Raw genomic sequence first — 16,135 nt, forward strand, 5'->3', positions numbered from 1 at the left:
GGACAACCGGTTTCAGCCTGTGTGTGTTCAATTTTGATGTCAGTAATAACTGTACAGTGCCTAATAAAACTTGTTATATTTTACTTGTAACTTATTCCGAAAGCATGCGAAATTTCCCCTTAATTAAAATGAGTTACATAACGAAACATCTCTCCGTGTTTTAAGTATTATTTCGCGATATTTAAACAGTTGTGTGTTAAAACGAAAGTTGCACAATGGTAAAATCATGGTACCCTTCAGAGGCCCCTCCCAGGACTCACCTGCCGCGTCGCTCAGGTAGAAGGGCGTTCAGTGGAGCGCGAGCCCACACTGTACTGGCCGCTGTGTCGGAGGCGCCCAAGGAGTTCCTCCTCGTTTAAATCTGCTGGGGTTTTTTTTTGGGGGGGTAGAGGGGGGTTCATTGATGCAGTATAACTCGGTTTTCCTCAATTCACCCTACCACTTGTGATCAACGGAAGAGGAAGGATTACATTTTGGACCAGCTGATAATTTCTAACACTGCGGGCAGTCACACACTTGGATTTTATTTATTAACTGCTTGAAACAATATGTTTGACCTCCGCAACTGGAGATGTACTACGCCGGCGCTCCTGGTTTGTCTCGTGGTTTCTGTGTGCGCTACTCTGGGGTCCAGCAGGGAGACCTCCAGCAGCACTTCGACTACGACCCAGTCCCCCGGGAGTCCACACCCCTCCCCAGGTCCGCAGGATCATGAGAACCTGCCTGTGTTCACCGTCAACTACCCTCGGATACAGGTGCCCTTCGAAATCACCTTGTGGATCTTACTGGCCTCCTTTGCCAAGATCGGTAAGAGTGTCACTCCCGTCGCCACATTATTAACATTTTTTTTTATTTAAGGGGTATAGGAAACAAGCCCCTTTGGAGTGGGGGTTAAGTAGCAGACTGCTTATGACTGACACTATTGTGGCGAACAGCGCCGTGGGTTTGGATGGGGCGAAGACAGACGCAGAGGAAGCGTCCTTCTCGAACGCTTATTTGGGATGCAGGAAAGTAATGTTCTCGGGCCGAAGACCCTGTTTTTTTTTTTTCTTACGGATCAGAATGTATTACCAACCCACCAAAAGTGTCTGGCTTAACACGCTGCCTAACTCGACAGGAATAAGTATCTCCATTCATCATGTACGGCAGTTAAAAACTTTATTCAAGAGATATTCTGGAAAATACCATGCAAGGAATAAAATTCTACAAGATCGATAAAACCAGCTCATATACACAGACCGCATAGCAAAGCCTTCGGAACACTAAAATCAAACCCCTGACCCTGCTTTACTCCTCAAGGCTCTAACAGAACCTATTCCCAAACACGGTCACCCCATCATTTCCCCCAGAAGTGCCCCCAGTGGTTACACACCCACATTTCACATTTTCCCCCCATAATGCAACTTTCTACATTTTACAGGTTTCCCGCCTAAAACAGTAACGAGGGTCGTAACCGACGCTGCTGATAAGCTTCGCGTTAATAGGGAAGCAAAGCTTAGTTTTTCCAATTCTAAAAAGCTCCGGGAAGCAGCTGTTCCCCCCACCCCCCACAGACAGCGCGAATAAAAAAAAAACACGTCACGTTTGTGCCGTGAATTTTAGTATTTGTCCCGCTGTTGTTTTCAACATGTCAGGAGTTTTTTTTTTTTTTTTTTTTTTTTGACAGACTGCGGCGTCACTCAGCACCCCCCACAACGCCGTAGACCACCGAATTTGGGCTTATTCTTTCGTGCTGCGATTGTGCCGTTTAACCGCGGTTCGCTTTTGCTTTTGGAGATATTAATGATTATATGACGCATTTACACACCTGATTCTACTTAACTACTTCGTTAAACCAGTGGAACTTACTTGGGCTTCACTTATTTCTGCACCTGCACTACTTTTGTTTTTCTGCTACACTCATGGTGTTTCTTTAAAGCAACATATGGAATTGATTATTACACACCTATTATGCCAGATGAGGAAAACCTGCTTTTCATCAAATAGCTATTTGGTGGTAAATGTAAGGGACACAAGGGGTTCACATACTTTCAAGCAGTACTGTACACACCTCATAGCTTATGTTACAGTGTATTTGCCAGCTTGCCCACAAGTACTGTACCTGAATTTTACTTTGACTCAGTCCTTAATGCATTGTATATGGCCTTCTGTTCAAATCAGGATAGAAGTTAGCTGGATCCAGCTGAGTTGCACATTTGTAACTATGAGGCCCATGTGAGACTCCACATCATTTTGGGAAAGACAGTCCATCTCAAGATTTACAGGAACATATTTCAATGTAGGGTTTGGAGATAAATCCCTAATGTATTTTTGCTTTGGGTCTACTATCTTCATGTGCACTGATTGCATGAGAAGCATCATGCATACACATGTTCCTCTCTACTACATTTACACTTATTTATGCAGCTGACACTTTTCTCCGAAGCAACTTCCAATGAACTATATGTAGTGTTATGAGCTCACACACCTTTTTCACCAAGGTGACTTGCACTTTTAGATACACTACTTACACTGGGGTCATTCATCCATACATCAGTGGAACAAACTCTCTCTGTCACTGACACACTATGGGTGAACCCATGTCTTTGGACTGTGGGAGGAAACCTATACAAGGACAGGGGGAACACGCGAACTCCACACAGACTGAACGGGGAGTGAACGGATGTCCCCTCACACCACCCAGGTGCTGTGAGACAACAGCGCTACTCACTGTGCCACCGTGCTGCCCCATACCCTACTAGAGAGCAAAATGTCTGCCCGCTTGCTACAGCACAACATTCAGCTGCAGTGCTAATGTACATAGCATTTTCTTTTGTATTTTCTCTTGACAGCTGAGGTATTGGTTCAACTCATTGCACACTGGGCTTAGTGAAGATAACTTCTGAACAACTGTGATGGGACAGAATGTGGAGATGCAGGAACGTGTGAAAGCATTGTGAAGGTCAAGATGCTGTGCGTAACGTTGACATTGTGTTGTTGCTCCTTCCGAAAGGTTTCAATGTGTATCACAAGATCACCATTTGGATCCCTGAGTCCTGCTTGCTGATCACCGTGGGCCTGGTGGTAGGAGGGATCATGTATTCGGTGAAGGAAGTGCCTCCTCCTGTTCTGAGCTCCAATGTCTTTTTCCTCTACATGCTGCCGCCCATTGTTTTGGACTCCAGCTACTTCATGCCGACACGGCCCTTGTTTGAAAATCTCGGCACGGTGCTCTGGTTTGCCGTGGTGGGCACGCTCTGGAACTCCATCGGCATCGGCCTGTCACTCTATGCTGTGTGCCATATAGAGGCCCTGGGCGTGCAGGACATCAACCTTCAGGAGAACATTCTGTTTGCCTCCATCATCTCCGCCGTGGACCCCGTTGCTGTACTTGCCGTCTTCGAGGATATCAATGTCAATGAGCAGCTCTACATTGTGGTGTTTGGGGAGTGCCTGTTTAATGATGCCGTCACAGTGGTGAGTGAACAAATTGGTCTGGTGGTGGTAGCTGACTGGGTCAAAGGTAGCTTGTTTGCATGGCAAGGTGTGTGGGGAGGGGGCAGGTGGTGAGGTGTAACACCAAAACTGAGTGCTTGCATATGAATCCACTAAGTTTCAACAATGAACACACAAATCCATTTCTCCAAAGTGTAAGTGCTGCTGTATTGGATCTTCACACACATTGGCAGAAGCTGCTTGTCTCAAGCGGGGATGCAGTGGGCGGGAGCCTAGCCCAGCAGCACAGGGCGTAAGGCTGGGGGGAGGGGACACACCCATGATGGGATGCCAGTCTGTCACAAGGCACCCCGAGCAGGATTCAAACCCCAGACTTACCAGAAAGCAGGACCCAACCAAGGCTGTCGCGCAACTGTGCCCCCCACTATTGGAGCTTCAGTATATTTCAAATAACTGTTTTGGTTAATAAATTAGTAATAGGAGCTCAGTCCTGATAAGAACTTTTTATTTATTTATTTTAAAAAGATTGTTCTGTTAAGATGTATACAGAGCTCAACCTTGTGTAGTATTAACCTGTGGTTTTGGTGCCCTGAAAGGACAGTTCTTTGTTAATGAACACGTGATCTCAAATCCAACAGAAAGTCTCCTAGGAGATTAGAGTTCAGCCTCCATTAGAGGACTCGGCTATTGAATCACAAAGGCCCAGGTATGAGAGAGGGTTGTGTAATCATACCGTAGGAAATACAGTTCCTCCCAGAATGAGATATGATCTCTGCCACCATTTCAGGGAACACAGAGTCTCTTGTTTGTCCATTCTGGTCATACACCACACTGTTCACACACAAAGAACTGTAATATGCAGTTGGAAGCATTGTTTGACTGAAACAGTATTTGAAACACTAAATGACAGAGTGTGTGAAAATCAGAACTTGCTATAACGAAGTAAAAAGGCTATTAACTTTTATAACACCAGGCTAGACCAAATTAACAGGACTGCACAATTTAAAGTCATATTCGAAAGACAGGTTTCTGCATTTACATGCGTCAGTATCATGGTGGCGTGCTTGCGTTCAGAATGGTTTCCGTAGTACCACTTCTTGTCTGTCACCCACCGATATGACATTGGAGATAAGCCCTAGAATGAGAGTCATGGCTGAGAGGAAGGTCACTTGGCCTTTGCTTCTTTGCGTACTTGCAGTTGTCACGTCCATGTCCGCATCTCCATCGACAGCACCTGACACAAATCAAGCACCGGATACCAATCATTACACGCACCCTTTAAAGACCTTCCTCCGCTCCCCTTCCCTTGCGGAATCTCGCTGAGACAACCGTCCCTCTGCGCTATGTCCTGCTCTTCCTCATCCCTTGCTTCCTGTATCCATTCTCCGGCTTTCGACCCTTCGCATCGTCCCCCGACCACGTCCACGGATCCTCGCTCTCACTCTGACCGCCGATCGACTGACTCTTCGTCCGTCCCCAACATCGAGAACTCGCCTGACCCCTCGGTTCCCGACGAACAATCCTGCACTTGGGTCCAGCCGCCCCGACGTCCATGGTTCCCTGTGACAGAAATACAGGGCTCTATGAATTTTGACTTTGTCACAGAATAATGGAAGCCATCAAAATTCTTTAAGCACTTGTGTCAGGTTCACTATGTTTTTCCAACGTGATTCCAGATTTCTCTTTCGTTGTTTTTGTCCAACAGGTTCTGTACAACATGTTCACCTTTGTTGCCAACATGCCGAAAGTAGAGACTGTGGACTTGGTCCTCTGTGTGACCCGTTTTGTGGTGGTGGGCCTGGGAGGCATGCTCTTCGGCCTCCTGTTTGGCTTTGTGGCAGCATTCACCACACGCCTCACCTCCCGCGTGCGTGAGATCGAGCCCCTCTTTGTCTTCATGTACAGCTACTTAGCCTACCTGGTGGCGGAGCTCTTGTCCCTTTCCAGCATCATGGCGTGAGTACCGCCCGCTTGCCATTCACAACTGGACCCCCACTCTCCCACCCCGCTCCTGCTTACAAACTGCCATTTCTTACCCATCTCTCTTTTTACCGGTCAACACTGCATGTATGCAAGAAACCAATATTCATGTATGCAAACTTAGTCGCAGACACATACATGTAGCAAAAGCTTCGCTGGAGTGGCTTAAAACCAAGAAGGTTAGTGGTCCAGTCAAAGCCTCAATCTGTGCAATGGTTTAAAAATTGTTCACGCAGTCTCCTTCCAACTTGACGGAGCTTAAGATGAGGGTGAATGCATAAGCATTTGCCTCGTCTTAAGCTCCAATTCTTTTTTGTTTAATTTAGTGAAACGCCTGACTTTCTGTAGGCACTGTAAATTTACATTTATTCATTTAGCAGATGCCTTTGTGAAAAATACAATGAGTACATCAACAGAAGGAGATTTGGTTGCAGACACATGATTCTAATTGACGCATTTCACCATGTGAACCAGTATACATCATGAGTAGCTGCATAAAGGTTTACTTTTTATTCAGTGATTTCACACACATATACACACACATGCACTGTTTGAAACCGCTTGTCGGGTCGTGGCGAGCCAGAGCGTAACCTGGCAACACAGGGCGCAAGGCTGGAGAGGGAGGGGACGCACCCAGGACGGGACGTCAGTCCGTCGCAAGGCACCCCAAGCAGGACTCAAACTCCAGATCTGCCAGAGAGCAGGCACAGGCCAAACCCGCTGCGCCACTATACCCACCTCAACGGTTTCTAATCACAAAATTATGAAATGTAAACATTTATGCATTTATCATGCGCTTAGAGATCAGGGGAAGTCAGTCAGAAAGAGGTGAGTTTTCAGACACTTCCTAAATGTAGAGAGAGAGATTCAGCAGTTCTGAGTGAGAGAGGGAGGTCATTCCACCACATCAGATCCGGAACCAAAACCTTTGTGCGTTTGATTTTCAACCTTTTGTGGGTGGGACCACCAAGCGGACAGAGAGTTGTATGTCTTAAAAGCGACATACAGATCAGAGTAAATAGAAGTGCATTTCACAACAGGTGAAGCTCTTAAGGTGCAATCATGGGATTATCAGTTAGTTTGTCCAACATTCACATGCATACAGGGATATACACACACACACACACACACGCGCACGGAGTCATATACGACACATATTAATGTCTCTTGGGAACAAAGTGAAGAGTTCTACTTATGGGGTTGTTGACAACTGGCCTCCATGGTAACCAGGCATTCTGCTTGTCAGCATCGCACTAACTTTGCCTTCCATTCTTCTGACACACAGCATTGTCATCTGTGCGGTGACCATGAAGTACTATGTGGAGGAGAATGTGGCCCAGCGCTCCTGCACCACCATCCGGCATGTCATCAAGATGCTGGGAACTATGTCTGAGACACTGATCTTCTTCTTCCTGGGTGTGGTCACTATTACCACTGACCACGAGTGGAACTGGGGATACATCTGCTTCACCCTACTTTTTACCTTCATCTGGAGGGGCCTGGGTTAGTTTTAGTGTGTGTGTATATATGTTGTGTATCTGTGTGCTTCAGCCTGTCCTTACGTTTAGAATTAGACTTCCCTTTTTATGCAACGGTTTATTCTCACTTTATTTGAACTGTCTAATTTCTTTTTCATTAATAACTCTTTGAACAATGATGCTAACAGTTTCAACAGGAAAGTTCAAGCAAAGCTTTTATCGGTAGTGACTGGTTTCTTGTTTTCCAGGTGTTCTGGTTCTCACCCAGATCATTAACCCTTTCCGCACCATTCCATTCAATTTTAAGGACCAATTTGGTCTGGCGTACAGTGGAGTTCGGGGGGCTGTCTGCTTTGCGTTGGCTTACCTGCTGCCACAAAGCATCACTAGCCGGAATCTCTTTGTTACCACCACCATTGTCGTCATCCTCTTTACAGTCTTCATCCAGGTACTGAGCAAACGCAGGTGTCTGACTTGCATTATTGCTGCACTGACACCTTGACCACTTGGGTGGGTATCCTCCCCTCCTGCACGAGGTGTGCTTCTGACTTGGACACAGTGCATAATGAGGCTATGCTTATTATGGGTGATCCAATACTGTTATGGTTAGCAAAAAGTAGGATAAGGATTCTCTGATTCAAGAGAAAGTCAAACTTTTGAAGCTGTTAATGAGATTCAGTGGTAGACACATTTTTGACAAGTTTTCAGATGCTTGGTTTTGAAGTGACACCAGGCTTAAAGGTCTTGCTACGCATAGTTTAAATATGGACTTAAGGCCAAGTGGTTGTTTGGACTTGGTGTCTTCTCAGTTCAAGGGACATGTGTAGTATTGGGCCTTGGACACCTGCTGTCTTCTGCAGGGACTCAGCATCAGACCCCTGGCAGAGTTCATCAACATGAGGAGGACCAATAGGAAGCTGAACACCATTAATTTTGAGATACACCAACGGGTTAGTTGTTGTTAATCTTCACCCTTTTTAAATCTGTGTCATCCTGTTTCTTGCCCCTTCACACTGAATAATGCAAAACTCCTGGACTATAGTCTTCGAGGATTATGGTATTCACCAGCATTTGTTCCAGTCCTAATGTCACTGGTCTGCAGAGAGTAGGAGAACCTGCTGGACCAGTAGCGCTACAGGTCTAATGAGTATAGAATGTTTTCTGCTCTCCTGTGATACCCTGATCATTATTTCAGCTTATGGAACACACTGTTGCTGGAATTGAGGACCTCTGTGGACAGTGGAGCCACTACTACTGGAAGGACAAGTAAGTACTTACTTGGTGAGAAGTAGCTCTTCGGTGGGCTCACCACCTGCCGGAGAAACCGTAAGGGGCCGGTGCATTGTGATTTGGGCGGTGGTCGGGGCCGAGTGCCTGGCCGACCCAAACCTCGGGCGCCAACTCTGGTTTTTGGGACTTGGAATGTCACCTCACTGGCGGGGAAGGAGCCTGAGCTGATGCGGGAAGTTGAGAGATACCGTCTAGATATAGTCGGGCTCACTTCCACTCACAGCTTTGGTTCTGGAACCACTCTTCTCGATCAAGGGTGGACTCTCCACTATTCTGGCGTTGCCCAAGGTGAGAGGTGGCGGGCGGGTGTGGGCTTATTAATAGCTCCCCAGTTCAGCCGCCATGTGTTGGAGTCTACCCCGGTGAATGAGAGGGTCGTCTCCCTACGCCTTCGGGTCAGGGAACGGTCTCTCACTGTCGTCTGTGCTTATGCGCCTAGCGGCAGTGTAGAGTACCCGGCCTTTTTAGAGTCCCTGGGGGGCGTGCTGGAAAGTGCTCCCACTGGGGACTCTGTCGTTCTACTGGGTGACTTCAACGCCCACGTGGGCAGCGACAGTGATACCTGGAGGGGCGTGATTGGGAGGAACGGCCTCCCTGATCTGAACCCGAGCGATGAGTTGTTATTGGATTTCTGTGCTAGTCGCGGTTTATCCATAACGAACACCATGTTCATGCATAAGGGTGTCCATCAGTGCACTTGGCACCAGGACACCCTAGGTCGGAGGTCGATGATCGACTTTGTAGTCGTTTCTTCTGACCTTCGGCCATATGTCTTGGACACTTGGGTGAAGAGAGGGGCTGAGCTGTCAACTGATCACCACCTGGTGGTGAGTTGGATTCGATGGCGGGGGAAAAAGCTGGACAGACCTGGCAGGCCCAAACGCATAGTGAGGGTCTGTTGGGAACGTTTGGCGGAGGCCCCTGTCAGAGAAGTCTTCAACTCCCACCTCCGACAGAGCTTCAACCAGGTCCCGAGGGAGGTGGGGGACATCGAGTCTGAATGGACTATGTTCCGCGCCTCCATTGTCGGGGCGGCGGTTCGGAGCTGCGGCCATAAGGTCTCCGGCGCCTGTCACGGCGGCAATCCCAGAACACGGTGGTGGACACCGGAAGTAAGGGATGCCGTCAAGCTGAAGAAGGAGTTCTGTCGGGCCTGGCTGGCTCATGGGACTCCTGAAGCAGCTGACAGGTACCGACGGGCCAAACGGAGCGCGGCTCTGGCAGTCGCCGCGGCAAAAACTCAGGCTTGGGAGGAGTTCGGTGAGGCCATGGAGGAAGACTTTCGGTCGGCCTCAAAGAGATTCTGGCAAACCGTCCGGCGACTCAGAGGGGGGAAGCGGTGTTCCACGAACACTGTTTACAGTGGAAGTGGTGCGCTGCTGACCTCAGCTGAGGATGTCCTCAGGCGGTGGAAGGAGTACTTTGAGGATCTCCTCAATCCCTCCGACACGCCTTCCGTAGAGGAAGCTGAGGCTGGGGACTTGGAGGGGGACTCGTCCATTACCCTGGCTGAAGTTGCTGAGGTGGTCAAAAAACTCCTCGGTGGCAAGGCTCCGGGGGTGGATGAGATCCACCCCGAGTTTCTCAAGTCTCTGGATGTTGTGGGGCTGTCTTGGCTGACACGCCTCTGCAGCATCGCGTGGAGTTCGGGAACGGTGCCTCTGGACTGGCAGACCGGGGTGGTGGTCCCTCTTTTTAAGAAGGGGGACCGGAGATTGTGTTTCAACTACAGGGGGATCACACTCCTTAGCCTCCCTGGGAAAGTCTATGCCGCGGTACTGGAGAGGAGAATCCGACCGATAGTCGAACCTCGGATTCAGGAGGAGCAATGCGGTTTTCGCCCTGGCCGTGGAACACTGGACCAGCTCTATACCCTCACTAGGGTGCTGGAGGGTTCGTGGGAGTTTGCCCAACCAGTCCATATGTGTTTTGTGGACCTGGAGAAGGCATTCGACCGTGTCCCTCGTGGCATCCTATGGGGGGTACTTCGGGATTATGGGGTTCAGGGCTCGTTGCTACGGGCTGTTCGTTCCCTGTATGACTGGAGCAGGAGCTTGGTTCGCATTGCTGGCAGTAAGTCAAACCTGTTCCCGGTGCATGTTGGACTCCGCCAGGGCTGCCCTTTGTCACCGATTCTGTTCATTATCTTTATGGACAGAATTTCTAGGCGCAGCCAGGGAACGGAGGGTGTCTGTTTTGGTGGCCGCGAGATCTCGTCTCTGCTTTTTGTGGACGATGTGGTCCTGTTGGCTTCATCGAATCAAGACTTGCAGTGTGCACTGGGGAGGTTTGCAGCCGAGTGCGAAGCGGCGGGGATGAGAATCAGCACCTCCAAATCCGAGGCCATGGTTCTCAGTCGGAAAAAGGTGGATTGCCCCCTCCGGGTTAGAGGGGAGTTGCTCCCTCAAGTGGAGGAGTTTAAGTATCTCGGGGTCTTGTTCACGAGTGAGGGGAAAAATGGAGCGGCAGGTTGACAGACGGATCGGTGCGGCATCCACAGTAATGCGGTCATTGTACCGGTCTGTTGTAGTGAAGAGGGAGCTGAGTCGTAAGGCGAAGCTCTCAATTTACCGGTCGATCTACGTTCCTACCCTCACCTATGGTCATGAACTCTGGATCATGACCAAAAGAATGAGATCGCGGATACAAGCGGCAGAAATGAGTTTCCTCCGCAGAGTGGCTGGGCGCACCCTTAGGGATAGGGTGAGGAGCTCAGTCACCCGGGAGGAGCTCGGAGTAGAGCCGCTGCTCCTCCGCATCGAGAGGAGCCAGTTGAGGTGGCTCGGGCATCTGTTCCAGATGCCTCCTGGACGCCTCCCTGGGGAGGTGTTCCGGGCTTGTCCCTCTGGGAGGAGGCCTCGGGGCAGACCCAGGACACGTTGGAGAGACTATGTCTCCCGGCTGGCCTGGGAACGCCTTGGGGTTCCCCCAGAGGAACTGGAGGAGGTGTGCGGGGAGAGGGAAGTCTGGAGGACTCTGCTCGGACTGCTGCCCCCGCGACCCGGCCCCGGATAAGCGGAGGAAGATGGATGGATGGATGGTGGGAAGTATAAGATCTGTTGTTACAGAGAATGAGGTACCCAGTAAAACAACTGTTCTAGATTCAAGTTTATCAAATTGCTGAAAAGTCCAAGAAGCTTGTGAAGCATAGAGATGTTCTGGCATTCTTTAACCTCATGAGCAAAGGTTCATTCATGGGATTGACAGCCTTCTTACTTGTGTCTGAATTCTGTTCATACCTCTGTAATACTGATGTTCTAACCCAGTAATAAGTCCTGTCTGGAAGCTCCCTTAGTTGAGTTTATTTGACAGAATATATTGACCTCTGAAATCTGTGTCTGTTTTCTTGCTCTCAGAGAGAAGAACATAGCTCAAAATGGCTAATTAAACATAATGATCAGAAGTCTTGGTTTCAGTTGATTCTTTTTTGAAGAACATCATATCCAATCATGTTAGACATGTTGATGAAGGTAGAGCAGTAGAAGCCCATAGTGACAGTACAGCCATATTAAATTTAGTGAGTAAATGGTATTCTGGATTTACGATGTTAGGGACCTCAACATTTGATTAACTGGACAGTCATAATTATTGAAGGACCTGATGAACTTCCTTTCCCACCTCCACCTCACCTCTACCATGCCTTCTGACATTCTCTGCAGGTTTAAGAAGTTCAATGACTTGGTCCTCAGGAGGATCCTAATCAAAGACAACAGAGCAGAGTCAAGCATTGTGGCTCTGTACAAGAAGCTGGAGCTGCAGAATGCCTTGGAGCTGCTAGACAAAACCCAAGGTGACCTCAGTGCTGCTCCCTCGCTCCTAGACATTCAGTAAGTTATGCTTTTACCAGCCTGTGGTGTGTTATACCCTGCCAATCCACCTCACCTTCCCAATCACCAGTCTTCCATGATATGCCAGAAATCCCTCACACATACTGCCCATTTCCTGCTGTCTTCTCTATCTGAATACTAGGTCTATATATTGCTTCACATATCTTAACATCCATACCTGATTGGTCTCCATCTCTTCATGTTTTTTTTTGTTTCACTTTAGAGTTGACGTTACCAGGAGAATCTAGTTAAAACAACGTGAAAGGACCGAGTTCATGGCTGTGGTTTCTGAAGTCTGATTTTTGACTCCCATGTCAATAAAATTAGGGCCTTTGTTTGCACCACAGTCTCGCTCTTTGTTCCGTGAGGTTGTAAAAATACAGTTTTCATGTGTGACTTCGCAGTGAAGAGAGGATGGCTGCCCCTAAGCCGAAAAAATTAAAGTTCTTGGCGACTGACCTGAGGAACATGCATGACCTGCTGTCCAAGAACATGTACCAAATCCGCCAGAGGGTGAGTTTTAGTATCGGTGATCGTTGACCTTCTTCAAGACCGGAAAGGACACCGAGTATGGTTACCTCACTCTACACTGCCCAGTGTGCAGATGATTTGTCCCATCCTTCTTGTCCAACAGACTGTGGAGTACACCAAAAAGAGCGCCCTGCCCAATGAGGCAAAGGCCAGGGAGATTTTGATTCGACGGCACGCCAGCCTCAGACACAGCTTCCGGGCTGGTAGCGTCCAGAGGCAGGTACGTATGCTGAAGAAAAGTAAAACTAAGTGGTGGAGAGGGGCACGTTAGGAGAGGTCTCCCTCAGATACATTTACATTTATTTAGCAGACACTTTTCTCCAAAGTGACTTCCAATGAACTCTATGTAGTGTTATCAACCCACACACCTTATTCATCAAGGTGACTTACACTCCTAGATACACTATTTACACTGGGTTACTCATCCATATACCCTTCTTTGTTTAGTACCTTGTTTTGCTTCCTGTAGAGGGGTTTGTTTCGCAATACTGACAAAATAATTTCTTGCAGTCTGCCAACATGGCTTCATTTACAGAGCTAAAACAAAATAAAGGACTACAAAGTCTACAGGGAAACAAGTGCAATCAGAGTACAGTATATCAATTAAATATTACTGTATACTATTAAATCAGAGATACAAGCTCATTTTCTTTTTGCATTTTTTGATTTATCTATGCTGCTGTTTTAGGGGCAGCTGATAGCGTAGTGGTTAGAGCAGCTGCCTTGGACCCGAAGGTTGCGGGTTTGAATCCTACTTTTGGCTGTAGTCCACTTGGGCAAGGTACTTAGCCTAAACTGCTCTAGTAAAATTAGCTGTATAAAGGGGTAAATTATTGTAGATGGCTTAACATTGTAAGTTACTTTGGAGAAAAGTGAGAGATTGACAAATAGATGTAAATGTGTGATGCTGACATTGCCTGGTTAAGCTCTGAAGGTCTACAAGACTTTTAGATGATTGCACAGTACATCTTAATGTGCATGTACTTGTGTGATGGAACTAGGTTTTTCATCACTCACTCACTTCTGTCCTTTTTTGGTGAGAAGTGCACTGTTCCAAGTAATTTATTGCTGTACCAAATATGACTTTGCAGCCCTAATCGCTCTGCCTTCCTTCTCAGAGTGTGAAAAAGTCCCACAAGTACTTCTCCTTGCCTCCTGGAAAAGGTCTGGAAGCCATATTTCCTCCCAAAAGACGCAGCTTTCATGGTGAGTTTCAGACAACCCTTAACTGACAGCTGTGGACCATTTCTTCTCGAATATGCTGCAGAAGCCAAGTTTTGACTCAAAAGAAGCCAGATGCTAGTTAATCATTTCCATTTGTCCCACCACCTGTAAACTGCATCCCTGTGGTATTTCATGTTTGCTTTTTCTTTCACTGCTGATACTGGTAGCAATATATAGGATGGTGAAAGGATGGTCCTGGACCCTGGCTGGGTGTTGGTGTACAGGGTATCTAATGGATTCTCCTTGTTCAGGTCCAAGAGACACAGAGTTAGAGCTGGAGCCACTGTCAACCAGGCCTGGTGTTGGCGTGTTTCAGCGCCCTTCCCACACAACCGTAACCCCACAGAACATGGACCCTCTCAAGGAGTTACCCATGGATGAGGTTGCCAGCCAGACCTCCGAAGAACTCCCAGCGGATGGAAATTGGGACCCCCCCTTGGAACGTGGATCATCCCCCTATCGCACTAGCAGACGTGGTCACCCCGACCATGGAGTTGAGGTAGGGCGGATATCTCCATCTGCACCCCCAAGAAGGGCTCCACAACCATTGAGTCGAAGAGATTTCGGGCAACCAAACACCCAACTCCAGAAACCGCTTTGGAAGCCTCGTAGCCCAGGTGACCCTTCGAGCTCCTGAGAGTAAAGGGACTACTTGTTGGACCAATCTTGAACAAACCAGATGGTAACTCTAAGTTCCTGCTGGCACACTGCAAAACCTGATTCTTTATGAATCAAAGAGGAAAAGCAAATAAACCATGAAGGATTTTTTTTTAAAATCTGTTTTTCAAATCTTTGTACTTTATTTATTTCTTTGAACATTCACTTTTTTGTTCATAAATCCACACTTCATAGTGAAATTTCCATTTGCTCTGTAGACTTAGTGGGGGGGGGAATAAGCTTTGTGTTTGTAGATTAGAGTTTGTATTGAAAAATAAGCTTTTTGTATTGGAAAAACTGATCTTGTTTTGCTGGTTAGCAACAACATCTCAGTAACTTCCTTTACTGTTGATGACTAACACATTTGTAACACTTGCATTAGGCCTGCATAAAATGTTTAGCCATATACAAAGGTTTAAATGGATTTTTAATGAGTAACAAATGTGTGTTTGAAGGTGCCATTAGAAGAAAGTGAGATTACTGGGAGTTTTGGTCTCCTCCCTGTTCAAATACCTGATAACACCTGTGCATGTATGGGCAACGAAACTTGGTGCTCCGTACATGCCCGTATCTACTTTCTGGTTTATAGGTTGCTTTTATATGTGGGTTTCATATGTACTTCATATAGAAGTGCATACTGTTATATGTATTTTCTAGATCCTTAATGCAACATTAAATGAGATACTGACAGTTGCATCCCTGTAATATATTAAAGATTGCCTGTTTTATTTTAGTGTCCTAAAATATCTTAATATCCAACAACTCATTGTCTTCCGCTACATCAGGCATTACACATCCAGATCATTAGCTTCATCTGCATTATTTGACAATTTACATTTCAGATCTAAAAAATATATGCGGGTAGCCTCCAGCTTTATCCTCTTTTCATTATGAGTCACAGTATTTATTTAAAACTGCTTTTGATAAAGGGGGGCGTGGTGGCGCAGTGGGTTGGACTGGGTCCTGCTTTCCGGTGGGTCTGGGGTTTGAGTCCCACTTGGGGTACCTTGTGACGGACTGGCGTCCCGTCCTGGGTGTATCCCCTCCCCCTCTGGCCTTGCGCCCTGTGTTGCCGGGTAGGCTCCGGTTCCCCGCAACCCTGTATGGGACAAGCGGTTCAGAAAGTGTGTGTGTGTGTGTGTGTGCGCGCGCGCGCGCGTGTGCTTTTGATAAAATCTGCATCCACATTATAGCTCACAACAAACACTTGTAATTCCTGTTACAGCTGGTTATACATTCAACTGAAGTGAGAAACATGAAAAATTCATTGACAAAATTCAGAACATAAGCCCCCTATCTTATGAATAAGGTTTGGACCAGAGGGCTGCTCAAAATTACTCCAAATTTCCAGTCAGTCCCTAAGGCCCGGTGAACAAAAGCTTAATAGAAGTCCATCAGTTTATTCCCAGATCAGGTTCTGTAAAATCCTTAAATGTACTCAATCATTTGCTTCTGTTAATTGCTTATCTTTATCAGGGTCACAGGGGTCTGGAGCCTATCTTGGAGTCACTAGGTGTTAGAGTAGGAGGGTATGATGGGATGGGAGTCCAGTCACAGGTTAGTCAAACACACATACACACACATTGTCTGAAGCCACTGGTCCCAAGCAGGGTTGCGGCAAGCTGGAGCCTAACCTGACAACACAGGGTGCAAGGCTGGAGGGGGAGGGGACACACCCAGGATGGGATGCCAGTCTATCACAAGGTACCCCAA

At 47.4% G+C, this 16,135-nt stretch overlaps 1 protein-coding gene across 1 annotated transcript; it reads left to right on the forward strand.

Moving 5' to 3' along the window:
- The first annotated feature begins 571 nt into the window (after window positions 1-571).
- slc9a2 (solute carrier family 9 member 2) lies at window positions 572-14,512 on the forward strand. The gene is made up of 13 exons (XM_018749912.2): window positions 572-593; window positions 700-807; window positions 2,993-3,456; window positions 5,141-5,391; window positions 6,701-6,918; window positions 7,142-7,341; window positions 7,754-7,843; window positions 8,089-8,159; window positions 11,843-12,010; window positions 12,415-12,523; window positions 12,645-12,761; window positions 13,660-13,747; window positions 14,017-14,512. Exons 1-13 carry the CDS (start codon window positions 572-574, stop codon window positions 14,400-14,402), a joined length of 2,292 nt encoding a protein of 763 aa, XP_018605428.1. The 3' UTR covers window positions 14,403-14,512.
- The last annotated feature ends 1,623 nt before the right edge of the window (window positions 14,513-16,135 follow it).

The sequence above is a fragment of the Scleropages formosus genome, chromosome 1 (assembly GCF_900964775.1).
Source record: "Scleropages formosus chromosome 1, fSclFor1.1, whole genome shotgun sequence".
NCBI classification, from domain to species: Eukaryota; Metazoa; Chordata; class Actinopteri; order Osteoglossiformes; family Osteoglossidae; genus Scleropages; species Scleropages formosus.